Source organism: Vespa velutina, chromosome 7 (genome assembly GCF_912470025.1).
Source record: "Vespa velutina chromosome 7, iVesVel2.1, whole genome shotgun sequence".
Lineage (NCBI taxonomy): Eukaryota > Metazoa > Arthropoda > Insecta > Hymenoptera > Vespidae > Vespa > Vespa velutina.
In genome coordinates, this window is record NC_062194.1 from 306,213 (window position 1) to 322,820 (window position 16,608).

At 39.7% G+C, this 16,608-nt stretch overlaps 1 protein-coding gene and 1 long non-coding RNA gene across 4 annotated transcripts in view; both read right to left on the reverse strand.

The window, feature by feature from the left end:
* LOC124950757 (MOXD1 homolog 2) overlaps positions 1–16,608 on the reverse strand; it is a 152,088-nt gene that overhangs the window by 30,395 nt on the left and 105,085 nt on the right. For all 3 annotated transcript variants that reach the window (XM_047497988.1, XM_047497990.1, XM_047497989.1), the window contains exon 3: positions 7,336–7,485. In XM_047497988.1, the coding sequence (XP_047353944.1) occupies positions 7,336–7,485 (150 nt within the window). The remainder of the gene's footprint in view (positions 1–7,335; positions 7,486–16,608) is intronic.
* Positions 2,243–7,325, reverse strand: LOC124950758. The gene is made up of 2 exons (XR_007101428.1): positions 4,782–7,325; positions 2,243–4,680 (listed from the first exon to the last, which is right to left on the reverse strand). It is a non-coding gene; the product is annotated as an uncharacterized LOC124950758 (long non-coding RNA).

Here is a 16,608-nt window from a genome sequence, read left to right on the forward strand (position 1 = left end):
CTTCCGTTAACACAACGACGAACGTAGCTAATAATGATATTTGTTTAATGAAATTTCTAATCCTTTCTAATCGCGATTAGTTCGAGATCATAACAACCTTGTCGCCTTCGAAAAGATTAATGTCTACGCTCGATCGCGTGACGTTTGTAGATTTCTCTCCTCGTATTTTTACCTCCGCTTCGGCCATTACATTTTGCATTTATAACGGAGATTAATTAGCATGCAGATCGTTTCGCCTTTGAGGCCTATGCAATCGTTAGAAATTCCATCGCGAGAAGTGGGAAGAAAAGTATACGAAGAGTCATAAATCTGATGTTTCGATTTACGAAGAATATTTTTATCGATTCAACGTAACCTTCCCTAGCAACGGTACACTCTTCGTTAACTCGAATAATTTTAATAGAATATTATTACGCCTCGATAAGTGTTACAAACAATTTAATGTCGATATCAAATTTACACCGTAAAATTCGTAATAATAATTATTTGAGATGGCATGAAAATGGTGTTTTCGGCGAGCACGGACATATTTTATAACGACGACAACGGCGAGGAAACAAGAGCCGTTAAGTCAGAATGCAGATTAAAATTGCATGATCGTTCTCTGGTACCCTTTAAAGCTCTACTCGCGTCGAACGTTCTGTCCAGCCATAGTGGAGCCTATAAATACGATAGCTTCCGCTTTACATTAGCTTATTTTGTATGCAGCTAATTTACATGTCCAACGGTCACGATAAAATTGGTTAACGCTGTTCCAAGCTTGCGAGCGAGCGCCACCCTTAATTTAAGCTTCGGTGTAAGCAGTTAAGCTCCCTGCTCGCTTTCCTAGCCTATACATTTGCGATTTGGCGTAGCTGAATTTTACTAACATTATTAAGGATTTTCTATACCGCATCGAATTCGAGTACGTAACTTATGCGAGAGCTTTTTCCAAAATCAACCTTTCGCTGAAATTGAAAAATCATAAAAAGGATATAAGGACAATCAAACAATGGATAGAAAATATTCCATTTACGAATCGCAATAGAATTTGATTATTAAACGAGGGACCAGTACAGGGTCACAAGTATATCTATATAACTGAGCTTAATCTTTAACTAATCCTTACCTTCTTCAGATTCCCGGCATTAGGTTTCCAACAAGGAATTAAATCTAATCCGACGCACGGATTTAATGTTCAGTTTTGTGTATAATTACGAATGAAATGAAACGTGACGTACAATTGCTCGAGAGAAACGTCGAAGATATAAATTTAGCGATACGAGTTCATAATTTAATTTTTTCCTCTAAACTTTTGTCAAGTATCAAAGCTTATAAAACGAGTCTCGAAATATTTTCGAGATGTCTTTAAAAAAGAGTTATTTACACCGTCGGCGAAACGGTCTTCTCGATTACCCTCGATTGTTTTTTGATTACTTCTCTTCCGATCGTTTCTTCGGAACTTTCAACTTCTTCTTCTTCTCCCCTCCTGTCAATTTCGTTCACGGCGAGTTTCGAACGAGCCATCAGATAAGAAACAAGGAGAGAATGAGAATTGAGAGACATCGATGATGATTGGAAAAGCGAAGTGTTCCATTGAAAGCAAAGATTTCAATGGAAAGACTGTGGAAGGATGAAAGAAAGGGAAGGGGGGAGAGAGAGAGAGAGAGAGAGAGAGAGAGAGAGAGAGAGAGCAAAAGCGAAAAGAAAGATAACGTTATATCGTAGAGTAAATTCTCTTAGGTAAATGTCAGTCTGTGAGTTTTTGGCCGATTGGAAAACTTAGAAAAGGTCGTAAAAGTTTCGCGAACTGTCATTAGTTACCGAAGAGTGTGTCGGTAGTATTGACTAGTCGCTAAGCAATCGATTTCGATCCATCTTCTTCCTCTTACTCTTTATAACAAACATATTAAAGAAGCAAGAGAGAAAGATGTAAAAAAGTAAATTGCTTCGAAAAAAAACAAAAAAGATATAATATCTACCAAACAAAAGAACACATATGGTAGTTTAACTCTGTTGTCTCCTTCATTCCTTTGCGCAAATTCTAACGAACGAACACTTTGCTCGTAATTATGTATGTATCTATGTAAGTATATCATGTATATAATGCGAGGCACTTTCGGTATAACTTCTTCATACACTCTAGACGCATTGTTAAATGACAAGTTAATAAGTTTATTATAATTCTGAGAGAAGAGGAAATTCACGGAATCGTTTCGCGAAAGTTTTCCCTTGAAATTAAATAAAACGAGGACGGAGGTTATTAAATTAAAAGGTAGCTTTAATTAGTTTGATAATAAGTTACTCTTTGCACTGGATATTCGGTGACGGAATTTAGATGCTGAGAGGAAGATAGTTATGTTTTGAAAAGACCACCGAGAATATTTCTTGGAAAATGTTGTTTGAAAAGGATCACTCTCTTTTACGATTTCTTCATTCTTTAACGAGTTCACGTGGGAGATAGAAATTCAATAAATGGACGCAATTGGCGCCTCACGATCCAAGATCAAATTCTTCTTCCACGTCTTTTTCGCCTCCGGGACTGATCGCGAAGGTCGTCTCTGGGGAACGCGTAGTAACTCCCTCCTACTCGTGTTTAGACTTTTCTTCTCTCCTTTTCTGCTTTTATTTTCCTATTTTTTTCTTATTTCCTTTTTTTTTTCATTTTTTTCATTTCTTTCATTTTTTTTCTTTTTTATTATTTTTATTTCACTCAAAATATACACAATCGAGTTATATTTTATCCAAAGACACGTATCTTCTCAAGATGAAACGTATCTCCAGACGAAACAATAAGTAAATTAACTAACTCGAAGAATTTATAATTGCCTCGATCGTTTCATCCGATTAGGTACATCGTACTTCCTTATACATAAATTACTTGCAGATATAAATATTAAAATCTTTGTGATAGAATCGAGTAAATGTTGTGTCGTGAAATCATTAGGTCTGCAAACTTTCCTTTTCCATTCGTCAACAGTAAGAACCAAATCAATCGCCGAATTTTCCCTTCTCCCACCTTCCATCCTGATCCATTAACTAATCGAATAGATCCAAAACGATCGGAGATTCAATCAGCGGTATAATTCTCTTCAAACGTTCGTCATCCCAAGCAGAGGTCTCGCACGAAAATCTTCTTTCTCCTTGATTCGATTTCCCGTCGCGTTCGATAGCTTCCTCCAAGTTCACCCTTTACCCTACTCCACCTCTCTAAAGTCATATACTTGTTTGAGCGTTCACGATCGAACGCTGCACCTGCTGGCCATCGCCCTTTCTCTCTCTCTCTCTCCCTCTCTCTCTCTCTCTCTCTCTCTCTCTCTCTCTCTCTCTCTCTCGTTTTTCTCTCACATGCACGGTACTTTTCTCTTTCTCTCTTCCGACCAGCATCGGTCAAATTCGATTTTCCTTTTACATCCAAGCGTCTATTTGGAATAGTGATCGGTTCCGCTATCCGGAATAGAGAGAAGGTTAAAAAGAGAGAGAGAGATAGAGAGAGAGAAAGAGACCTTCCGACTGTCCAAAGTGGTAAACTAGATACGGCCGCGAATAGAAGGCGGAATAGAAGCGCGGAAGCGGGTCAGCTAGCCAATTCCGTTCGCAAGGTAGAAGCGATCTACCTAGCAGAACCCTCCTATATATTGCCCTCATCCTCTTTCTCTTTCTCTCTGTCCCTCTCTTTTGCTCCTTTCACAGAGTTGCTTTCAGTCCCACTTCCATTGGAGCCATCCCTTTTTCCAGAGACATCGTCCTCTTCGATGCATGGAAGCTTACGATCCTCTCACCGAGTCCCTACTGCCTCTTCCTCGCCTGCCTCATCGACACTGCACTCAAGAGGATTCAGAGCGAAAGAGGGACTCCAACAAGCTCCTGGTAATAAACGGCTATTCTCGAGAATCTTTCGAAATGGACATTCTTTGGAAGATTCTACGAGTCGACGAAAAGAGTGGGAGAAGGAGAGGCTGGTTATATTCTTACCGAAAAATTTTTCTTCCAAGGGAAATCCATCAAACGCAATGTGTTTCCTTAGCTTGGAACTTTCTTGGCTTCTATAAGAATCGGTAATCCGTTCCGTTCACATTACCTCGTTCTCGTTCTCGTTCTCGTTCTCGTTCTACATCGAATCCTTCATTAGGATTTTTCAAAGATGTCGAACCACTTGATAGTTTCTTTCTCTCGCAATTCTTCCTTACTCAAGTTTACGATAATTCTACGAGAACACCTTGAATATTTTCATTTAATTATAATTAATTATTCGTAGGATCGATCGATCGACCTAGAAGACACTAGATATCTTTCGATTCGCATGAGCGGAAGTATTTTATCATTGTTTCCCAGTATCTCGCAACTTTTTTCCCTTGGTGAGAAACCGCACATGACTGTGCGCCATCGACACGATCCACCTGCGTTTTCTCCCTTTTTTACGTACGACTATTTTTCCCTCTGTATTTTTCACTTTCCAATTCTCATTTGATATTCTAACGTCAAAGGTTCATAATCTCTCTAGTATTGGGATATACTTTCAGATCGTTTCCCAAATTATTATCGATTTTTACTTTCCACAAATTTAGAAACAACGTCTCAATCTTCTATTTTGTTTAAAATGACAAGAAAATAGCTTCTTCTTTGGAAAAAATCTTAAGACGGTTTTGCTCTTATGTGTTCCCAACTTTGACGTGTTCGGTTATTGTACCAATTAATATTCTAGAGATGAAAGAAAAGAGAAAGAGTATTATATAGTGTATATATGTAGAAAGGGAGAGAAAGAGGAAGGGAAAGAGAGACGGAAACAGTTGGAGAAATACCAGCGCTTCACAAGACGACGTAGTACTCGTGTCATCTACGGCATAGCTAAGCTTAATTTCACGTCACACTGATGAAACTGTCTGCATACTAAAACAAAGAGACAGGCCGGAGGAAGCCGAGTAATATTAATACCCGATCGAAACGTTGCACCCTCATTCACCCTCGCCACACTACCTCCCCTCAACACTAACGTAAGCCGGTTACGACAGAACGTTGCTTAATTTGATGTTCATTCAATTAATTCACCACGACCGACGGTACGAATAACAATGGATTCGAGGAACGTATGATAGTGTAAGCGTCGTCGATTCCCAATGCGCACGTACTGTCTACCAACAGATATTCCAATGAGTTTACGAATTTGCGAGAAGAACGTTTAAGAAACTTTCTCGAACGTGTTCGAGCTTTGCTTTTTGATAAAAAATTATGACTACTCGTCGAATATACGAAATACTTTTGTTCGAAAACGAAGCAATCGTTGAAAACTTAAAATAGATATTAAATAACATTCGTTTATTGATTCTGATAAAGGAAGAAAGAAGAGGTAAGAGAAGATACCTCTCGATCTTTCAACGAGTCAAGCCAATCTCAGATCCTTCTCGAGGAGGACGAAGAAGATACGACACGTGAAAATATGATGTACACGTAGCAAAACGATACATCAACGAGACTGGGTGCTACGTAAGAAGGGGAGAAAAAAGAGACGGATAACTCGAAGCAAGAAAGAGAAAAAGAAAAGGAACAGGGCTGACTCGTTCGCTTGTCCTCTCTCAATAGAATATCCTCCGACTCGTTCTACTTTTGCTGGAAAGTATTTTGATGACTCAACAGTTGGACATTCCTGTAACGAAATGGACGAAAAGAAAGATGGAGAGATAGAGAGAGAGAAAGAAAAATCATGGTATATGCACGGCATGCAGTTTCTTTGTTACGGATTCTCTATCGGGATCGACGTCACGTTTTGTTTCGCGATTAGATATTTCTTTTTTTTATCTTTTACTTCAACAAAGCATACGAGTTTTTCATTGAGAAAAGAGTGATGATTCGTAAAAATTTTGACGATGACTTTCCGCATAAGAAGACGATCTACGTCGAAACGAGAAAATCGACAGCGTCGACATCGATATCGGAATTCATAGAAGTACCACTTCAGCTTCGTAATCAGCTGCCAATATTTGAGCCTCGACATATGTATAACGAATATTTACGTAAAGCGTATCGCCTACGAGGCATTCGTGCGTGTGTAGGGTGACTCGATTCGGTCATGTAGATATTTTCATTTCATAATATGTAAACGAACGCGTTTCATTAATAAGATAAAGTATTTATTTAATTAAGTAAAAAGTAGTGCTCTCGGGAATTTGACGAGGCATCATCCTATATGTTCACATATATAAATATATATATACATATATATATATATATATATATATACACTTGTGCATACTAAATGCATATTATGTAGAGACTTCATATTTGGATATAGAGATGCGAAGAGAAACTATTACGTCAAGAACGTGTTCCGAGCGGCTTCCTCCCTCCTAGACGCGGAAAATGTTAACAACGCAGTTTCGAGCCACGTTCTTCGGTTTGGTGCCGGAGTAATAAGCGCGTATTAGCGGATCATTAGGTTGGTACGAGCGGTGATTAGCATCGAGGAGAAACTCCGAAGCAGAACGATAACCTTGGGCTGGAACGTCGAAAAGACTTTTGCCACAGTGACACTGGATGCTATCTTGCTAATTACGATCTTGTCCAATACTTCCACTCTCTTTAACGATCGTTTTCTTTTTTTATCCGTCCGATATAAGTTTTTCTTTCTTCTCGTCTAAACTTTCCGTTCGATGAAAAATCGGCTAATCGAGGAAAAAAAAAAAAAGGAAAAGAGAGAAACGGGAAACGAAGCGAATCGGGATGTGCATCGATCCGAGCATTATCGAAGAACAGCAGCCTTGAGAATTCTCGTGTCCTATCCGTGGCCCGCCATAAATTCCAGACTGTACGGCTTAAAGCAAATCGTAACAAGCTCGTAATCTCTTTTCTTCGAGTAAAGCCTGAACCGAACACCACCGGCGAGTGGGTGGTTCTATCGTGCAATCTATTTCTGAGTTAATTACCGGTGAAATAAAGAAGTAGGTCATCCTACTCTGTTATCAAAGTAGAATCCCGAGGTAAGGAAAGTTGCGATAACACGACTTTTCGACTTTAGATACTTTTAGACTCTGCTCGGGATTGTTCCTATGTCTAATCTCATTCTAATTTGATCGAGTAGTAATTTTGTAGTCGATGTAAATCTATTCTTTCATTCCTAAACTGTAACAGAATGATTTAACTGACAAAGCATTCTCTAAAACGAACTATCGATCAAATTTTCGACTGGTACCGTATATTAATCAATTGTAACATAAAATTGATATAATTACTGGAAATTGACAATTATCGAAATAATAACAATGGAGAATCAATCTGAAATTTGCCGGAATGACAAGTTCTGAACGCATTGTATCACCGGCCAAGTCAGCTTCGGCATCGCTCGCAAATCATTTCACTTACCGTGATCTTGAGATCCCTGGAGTCGCATGTGTCGTATCTTCTGCTGAAACGTAACACGGTGTGCGTCTTGTTCTCGTAACCTAATAGGAGACGATAATCTTGGCTCGAATCCACCTCTGGATCCTTGCTCACATCCTTCATATGTCGATCCTGTAACAAACGATGGTACCACAATGGTGAGTTTCTCTGCCAATTACATCGTTCGAAATTGCAATATAGTTCTATCGTCGATGCGTTAAACAAAAATTTTTTAAGTCTAAAATTTCTAGAAAATTTGATAGCAAATTTCAATTCAAAAACAAATTAAATATTTAAATGCGATGATATATAGGAAATAACTTTCGATTCCGAAATGATCTTTTAAATGATCCGATAAAATGCATAAATAAAAGATCAAAAATATACAATTTCAAAGGCGTCTTGCATTCGATTATCGATGAGGGCACGATAGATGTCTTGGATTAAGAAAGAGATAAAGAAGGAGAATAATGACGTAGAAAAGGGGAGGGAGGGAGAGAGAGAGAGAGAGAGAGAGTCAGTCGTGAAAGACACTCATTGTTAAAGAGAAGCGTCGAAGTGGTCGGACGAACAAGACGAAGTTAGCCATCGAGCGAGCTCGGAACCTTCTCCGATAGGTTCGAGGACAAGTTTTTCTGGCGGATTCCGCACTGCCGCCTCGATATAATTATCTCGTGGCGGAGGTGCCGCGGCTTCTGCTTGCACGTCTCGAAAAGGACCGACACGAGGTAGACGATAGGACGACGCCTTCCGAAACGATTCGATGCCATTGTTCGCTCGTAAAGGATCCCTTTTCTTTTCTCCACCAGATGGTTTCCTCTTTCTCTTTTTAACTTCTACATCGACTTTCCCTCTTTCTCTCTCTCTCTCTCTCTCTCTCTCTCTTTCCCTGTCAGACCTCTCCTACCTTCTTTTACCCCATCCACCTACCAGAGGAGGCTTTATTAAAATTGAATTTAGCCGCAAAGGCCGATCCCGTGCGTCGTCGAAGTCACGCGCGTTATCGTAGAACGACTCGGTTCGCTCGCTTTTATATGGCAATTTCATTCCCTTTTTTGTTCTCTCGTTTTCTCTTATTTTTCCTTTTTCCTTTTAACTCTTCGCTAAGTTTGTCGCACGGTGATTAGTTCGTCGAAAACTTTTCAAGCGTCTTTTTTTTTTTTTTCTTTTTTTTCTTTTTTTTTTTTTTTTTTTTTTTTTATTCAAGTTTAATGAAAAAGGGATACATTTTGGATGAAAATTGAAAAGGAAGAATAAAAAATTCTTTTTTATTGGCGTACTCTATTCCTTGATTCTTTTCATGTTCCATTAGAAAAGAGCTAGCAAAACGAGGAGACACGCGGAGGCACGTCGCGACGCTAGGGGATTCAACATAACGAGCAATTATGGCAATTATGTCGGACCAATTCACCGCTTGCACAATACTCCGTCAGCTCGTGCGTTATCATAGACGAGGCGCGACAGTATAGGAGCGGCGCACAACTCGTGCTGTTGTCGGCCCTGGTCCAGCCGACGCTTCGGTCCAGGCTATAACCGGCCAATGGCCGCGGTTTAATTGCCCGTATCTAGACGAGATCAAAGCACGTGCTCGTCGACGTCGATGGAGTACGATTAAGTACGAGAATATTACGGGACATTCAATGGTATGCGTACAGGAATGCGTCGCTCGCTTTTGTAAGTATCCGAGGATGTATTCTTTCGTTAGATACTTTCATTTAACGAATATCGTCGTACCCATAGGATAACAATGATATACCAGAATAATTGTCATTTATTGAAGTTAATCGTTTAATTTACACTTTTACGGTAATAATATTATTTCTTTTTTTATTCTTTTTGACTTTCATTGGAACGATTTACAATGTTTGCGGACAGGAATATGGGAGAACGGCTTTATAAAGGACGATATAAACTTATAAACGATGAAAGGTGAACGGTCGCGAGTTTTGTACGCGTACGCATAGAAATATAATTGTCTTTTCGTCCGATTGTTCGCCATACGTCACGTTTATCGCCACGCATTTGCCGGCTCGCGCACGTGATTTCATCGTATCCATATGCATGTGCGTGTGTACGTACTTGGTATACACGTGGAAAATCGTGTTTCCGTGGGTGAATACACATTCGAGTCGATTCCATACCGAACTGATTCCGCAGTCCAAGCAGTCACACCAATTACTATCAATTATTCGTTAACAAGGCATTTATAGAAAAATTTTCAATTCGTTCGTAGACGAACGTCTTTCAAACAATTATTATAAGACGATTATTAGAGAGAATAGCAATTAAGAATTACAAGAATTAATCAATGACAATTAATTTTATGAGCGTTCGACCCAAAACGACGGGTTACAAAAAAGAAACGTAAAAGGTCGATCTCGCGCGGTCGCTAAGCCAAGTTAGTCCAAACCGAAAGATAACTAACACGTACCATGGACGATTTCATTTGGCATTAAAATCGATCGATTCTCTCTCTCTCTCTCTCTCTCTCTCTCTCTCTCTCTCTCTCTCTATTTTCCACCGTATAAACTTCGGTAAATAAGCGTACTCGTACGGTACTCTCAATCCTTTATAGAACTTTACGGGTGTCTCGATTCTTGTTGCAGTTGGCAATAAATAGATAGTACAGACGTGTGCGCCATTTTATAAAATTATACAATCATATTAGTCTAGTTCATGTAAATCATATAACAGCGCAGAACCGTCGATCGTCCAAGATAAAGTTTCTAGTGTTTTTCGAACACGAGGGAAACTCGTGAAATCGATAAGAAAAATAAAAGTCAGCGAAGCACGAAAGAATTCTCGTGAAAGAAAGAAATTCTTTTCGAGAACTCTCCTTCGTGTTTCAATCATCTTTTCGTACGAAAAAGACGTGATCATATTGAAAGCACTCGGGAAAGCGTAAAAATCGACATCTTTGTCGACCAGAAGAGCTCTCAAAAGCATGCAAGCTCGCGAAGAAGCGTCAAAGATATTTAGCGATATTATCTCGTCAGGCACAAACGACAATTTACTCTAAAGCAGTAAAACTCGCCTCGTTGACGATCCAACGAACGAGAATGATATTTACTCTGTCCCTCTCATCTTGATTCTTCGACAAGGACGAGAAAGATTGTCTGCTCTTCGCGTAATCGTCACATTTTTCATCCTTGATTACATCCGTGAAAGTTAAAAAACGTCAAAAGAGAGAGAGAGAGAGAGAGAGAGAGAGAGGGAGAGAGAGAGACAAAAGAAAACAAACGAGTAGAAGAATCGCGTGAGTGTATATGACTGTGGTAGGAAGAGCACGTTTACCTCACTTTTCTCGAGCGTGAAACGCACGACGGCTATCCCGACGCATTCTGCTGAAATAATGAAATTGATAACGCGTCGAGCAACGAAAAGCGTGGTAAACGAGAAGAGCGGAAAGAAAGAGAGAGAGAGAGAGAGAGAGAGAGAGAGAGAGAGAGAGAGAGCTATTGTTTGTATCGACACGCGACCGAAAAAAATTGCATGAAGGCAACACGGAGCATAGAAATCGTCGCTACAAGATAACCATTCCTACACAGCGCTCGTTTTCTAGATCTGGCGAATCCGATAAGAGCGAGTACGGCTTTACTTTCTCGTTATATGCGCTTTAAAACGAACAATGGTAGTGGTAGATGCACGCGAGCGAGCGTGCGAGCGGATACACGAGAACGGGGAAATGTCATTTTTTTAATCTTCCGATATCCCACGAAATTGTTATAACTAAGGTCACTCAACCCTCTGCCGATGAAACGATATGCGAATGGTGTTAATTATTTAACGAGAACTTGCAATCAAGTGTGAAACGACGTTTTAAAAATATTCATGGAATTATGAGAATCTACCAACTCGCTCTGTGAAGGAATTGTGCTTTAGAAAATGTATGGAGTGTCTTTTTTATATACTTTTCAGGGAAGGGCGTTGTTACGCGCTTGAGACCGATTAAATCGATACTGCGGTGCTTGTTTAGAAACGTCACGCTCGATGGACTCGCCTGAACCGTGTACGAGTGACCAGCACCTAGAATACCGATGTTATATCTTTTACGAAAGTCTTCGTATGAGATATCATTACCTACGCTTTCTTAGTGTACGTAAAGGAAAATAGATTTTACGAAGGGTGGTATGCCTATTTCAGGCATTATTAGAGAGCCCCGAGTAATAAGTCAAGATCGCTAATTGGTATTGTACAGTGGTGTTCGGACATTAAAGGTTAATGGATCATATGGAACGTGATCGAGTGTCATCCATGCACGTGGTGGAATGGCGTTTCTCTCCTCCCCTATTCTCTCGCAGCCTCGTTTCGATTCAGACCACGACGGTTCGAGATAATCGAAAGGCTGGATTTTACAAAATCACCGCTTTTTACGGATGCCGTCGCCGTTTCGCTTTTTCCTTCGCTCGCCTCTTTGGCGGACAACGAGAAAAAGTACGTAAAGGAAGCGCTACAGATAAAGGGAATGTAGGGTGACCGTAATAAACGGGGATAAAAAAAAAAAAAAGAAAGAAGCTTGCACGTAAAAAACTACGCTCGGTTAGAATTATTCGAGACACGATTCATCTTGACGTTAATCGTGGTACCTACTAAAAACGTTTTACGTCTTTTACGTCCTTCGATAAATTACATAAAGTTATCGTTACATCGAATCGCAATAAGAAAGTTTGCTGGCTCATTTCGTAGCGGTGCTAGTGATTTCTAATTAATAATAATTTATAGTTAAAGGGTGTTATACATATATACGCGATAAAATTTCATGATATTATCTATTATTTTACTTTGTTACCAGTCTCCATTTATTTCATTAATCCTCTATCTCCTTTCTATATTCGAAAAATCTAAATAGTAATGTCCGTACGTTCTCCTCGTTGCTTCGTCCCTGAATACATATCTTCCTTCTAAAAGGAGAAAGATTCGAGAAAGCGATTCATCGCGCTCGTAAATCATCCTCATCGTATTTAATATCGCTCGATGCTGACTCGCGCGCTTGAAAGCACGCGCTACCCTGAACCTTTTCTTCTATTTTCTCTTATTTCATTTCGGAATAAGAGATAAATAAATGAATAGAAATGTAAACGTCGCCGCCGTACCAAAATAACATTACGCGAAGAAAAAAAGCATTCGTTCGATTGTAAAATGAACGATGGTGCGTTTTCTCGATTATCGATCTTGTAATAAACCATTAGCTCGTAAATGACAGAGTTACAACTTCCGAGAATAAATTTCGTTTTATCTCTTCACCGTGTGACATCGTACGCGGTATCGTTTCTCGTAAGAAAGAACAATCTACTTGCAATTCGTATTATATTCGTAGAACGTACGAAATAAATTTTAGAAAAAGCTGTATCAAATATTCGTCATTTTGTTGAATTGGGTTCAACGAACGAAACGAAATAATTTTTACGAAAAATCATGTGCATGATTTATTTTCACGAGGTTTTATACCATTTGTAGTTAACGAAGCAATAATCGATCATTAAAAACGACCCTCCATTCTTACTTTTTTTTCGATTGCTTGAAAAAAAAGGCTGAAAAACGATCGGTAGAACTACCGAGACTCTTGATCGTGCCGCCAAAGTCTGGTGGAAGAAACGGCGAAGATTAATACGAGAGAGAGAGAGAGAGAGAGAGAGAGAGAGAGAGAGAGAGGAGAGATCTTACAAAAGAAAATTGACGTTCGGATATAGCCATGGTAAAAAAGTCACCGTTCATCGAGCGAGCCGAACGACGACGACGACGAAAGGGAAAAGAGACGAGAGTTCGCAGAGTTTGCTCTTCCTTGGTCTAATTCATTCGTAACTTCTACATCTGAGAAGCATAAAAGACGAAGAGAGAGATAGAAAAAGAAGAAGCGTACGTGTGTGTGAAAGAATGAGACTTGCCGGCGAAGAAAGGAAGGCCGAAAGACGTAAAAGACGCTCTGCGGTAGGCAGTGAAAAATCTCTGAGCCATTCTTCATCTTCTCTCTCTTTCTCTCTCGTTCTCTTTCTCGTCTTTCTTTTTTCAACTCGATAGAAAGGGAGAAAGATTCTGGACCACTAATACCGAGGCTACCGCGGCGTTCGACGACGACTCCCTAACCCCTTGAATGCCACCCGCATCAGATAATATTTAAATTGATGATAAACATTTATAAAAGCGTTTTGTTATACAGAAAACATATTTGGATCATCGTGGCTTGGGATTCGTGCGGCCTACGTTAGGTCGGAAGATTATGAATTCAGACCCTCGACAAACCCATTGTCCGTTGTTGGAACCCATCTCCATAACGGGTCCTTTTCGTTCTTGCTTCTTCACTGGACCAACCTTCTACTCATCTCTCTTTTTCTTTCTTTCTTATCTTCACGTCTATCGAATCGTTAGAGAGAGAAAGAGAGAGAGAGAGAGAGAGAGAGAGAGCTCTTTATTCCTTCAATGTTTAACAACTGAACTATTTATTATATATATATATATACACAATCACGAAGGCTCATATAAATTATGAGATGAAATATAATTTTCTAACGTTTCTTTGCCTTTCTTTATCTCTCTCTTCTTTATCCCTCTCTTTATCCCTCCCTTCTTCGACTCTCTTTGCCTGGGACCTTTTCCCAGGCAGCTCGACCAAGAGACCGTTAAATCCTTCGTCCCATCTCGCGATCGTTTTGTAAGACCAAACTCGACTCGCGATCCCATTCTCCGATTGTCTACTCCGTCGACACGGGCTTCTTAAATCGTTCGAAGGATTCGAAAGGGCTCGGCAAAGGGCTATCCACGGGCATGTTTGGAGGACGTCAACGACGTTAATCGTGCCAGAATAAAACGTGATCCTATCGAGACGAAAGACATATGTAGGTATACGCCGTCTTCGAAAAAGTTACGAAGGAGGAGAAACGGGGAAAACAGAAAAAAAAAGACAAGAGTGTATTACTACGTCATCGAATAATTTGTTTCTGTCTCACTTTATCGTAATCCTTGTCTCGTTTATTCGCAGATAAACGATATTCTTTTAAACTGAAACTAATAATAAAAGTCATACTAATAGTAAGTAAAAGAATCTAAACAAAAAATACTGAAATTGATTGAATACCTTGATTACTTTTATTACAAGTAATAAAATGGAAAAGACGAAATTCAAGATCGTGGAAAGATCATTTTATCGCGCCTCCAATTTCACTAGAAACTCTCCAGTCAGGAGAATTCAAAGAGCCCACGTCGTTTCCTGTTACTTTGATCTTTGGCGTGGGCTTGTAAAATGGTCGAGTCGGCGCGTTTCTTTCGTTCCGAGAGAAAAAAGAAGAAAAAAAGTGAGAAGAAATAGAGAAACACTTGGCTCGATCTCTAACACCTTCAAGACGTCAATAACGTCTTCTTTCAAACAGGTACGACACGCACATTGAGGACAGAGAGAGAGAGAGAGAGAGAGAGAGAGAGAGAGAGAGAGATATACATATATATATATATATATATATATATATATATATAGAGAGAGAGAGAGAGAGAGCCCTTTGGGCTCTCCTCGCGAAACGAGGAGGGTGTCGAAAGAATACGCCACTCGTAAATAAGAGAAAAAGATGGAGAAGGAGTAATCTGAGAAGCTTCCAAAGGATTACGAGTCTACTCCGGGAAAGATCGAACTTTACGATAGTAAAGTCCTTGTATACGCACGAAAAGGGCTGAGCGGCAAATCAAATTGAAACATTTCGCACCTGAACATCTGCCCTTACATTTCATCTATCTTTCTTTACTCCTCCCTCTTTTTTTTTTCACGGTCCATCCTCCACTCGTTGAGTGAATTAAATCGCTGGACTTTCTGGAAGACGAGATTCAGTCTTATCTCTTCGATCGATGACAACGGTATAAATCTTTGCAAAAGGGGAAATAAGTACGTTTCTCGCTATTCGGTTAATTTTCACACGACATCGATCCTCTTATCGTTGAACATCGTGAAGGAGAGAGAACAGGGAAATTTATCGGGTCGTTTCTCTAGTACGAACGATTCCTCCGAGATCTCATCTCGTTAATGGTATGATTTTATGAACATGGAAGATGTGCTTGTCCATATAATATACCTAGCACACGTTTCATGATAGGTGAATTAAAAAGACCAGTCTTTTTTGCGGACGAACGTCGTAGATACCTTTTAGATAGACTTTTTATTTCTTTTTACCTTGTCCTTCTACTTCTCCGCTTTCTTTCCCATCGAAGGACGCACAGTCTTCGGTGTCACTTTGAGGATAAATATTAGTAGCAGGTTTCACGAGATTCTGTTCAGTCGCTCGTGAAACTATACGAAGGAACGAGGAGGAGGAGCAAGGTGAGGTTGGTATGGAGAAGAGAAGTCGCACGCATTCGAGATTCTTGCGGGGAGACCACCGAGAGGAAGGAAAATGATAGAACGAGGAGACGATTGGAAAGGATAGGTTGACGCGCTGGACACTGTCTCTCTCTCTCTCTCTCTCTCTCTCTCTCTCTCTCTCTCTCTTTCTCTCCTCTTCTTCATACCACTTTGATTTCGAGTCTCGAATAAGCTGTCTTTGCGGAGCATGCGTTAAGATCGTACAGCCACGACATCGAAATAAATTCGCATCTAAAGATACGTTCTTCTCGACCTTGTCCATTTTTGTTAATTGTAAATTTAATTCTCCTTAAGAATCAATATTCGCGAGTATTTTGCCTTCGTAAATATAAATATTATATTTAAGGAAATATTCCAAGTCTCTCTCGAATCTCATCACAAAGTACCTGGAAGGTAATTAAATGTTGCGTCTAAAATATATATATTCTATATCGAGAGATCGATAGTAGTTCGTATCGAAGCCGCAGTCGAAACAGATCGAATCTTACGATGAAACGGAACGTAAAAGAACTTTGTTATTGGCTCGTCTAACTTCGTAGTTCCATCGAGGAGCTTTGGAATCCTTTCTATTTTCGGCTGGTAGACCAATTTCTATAAGGACGCGTCGCTACTTTTGCAATTTAATATCGAAAGTAATGTCGTTCGATCGAAGCCAAAGATTTTTTGCTCTGACAGTTCCCAGAGGAGTACTAATGCTCTTATCCTCCTTTTGTTATATCGAGACATCGTTTTTTTTTTTTCTTTTTTCGTCTTTTTACCTACCACAAATGACATATTTTTATCGGGTTAAGGTTCTTCCATCATTTTCTTTCTTTCGTAGCAGTTGACGCGACGCCTAGAAAGGTGTTTACGAGCATCTGTCGTCTTTGTAACGTTCCAACTTGTACGATGTAAAACTTTCGACATTTTCTACC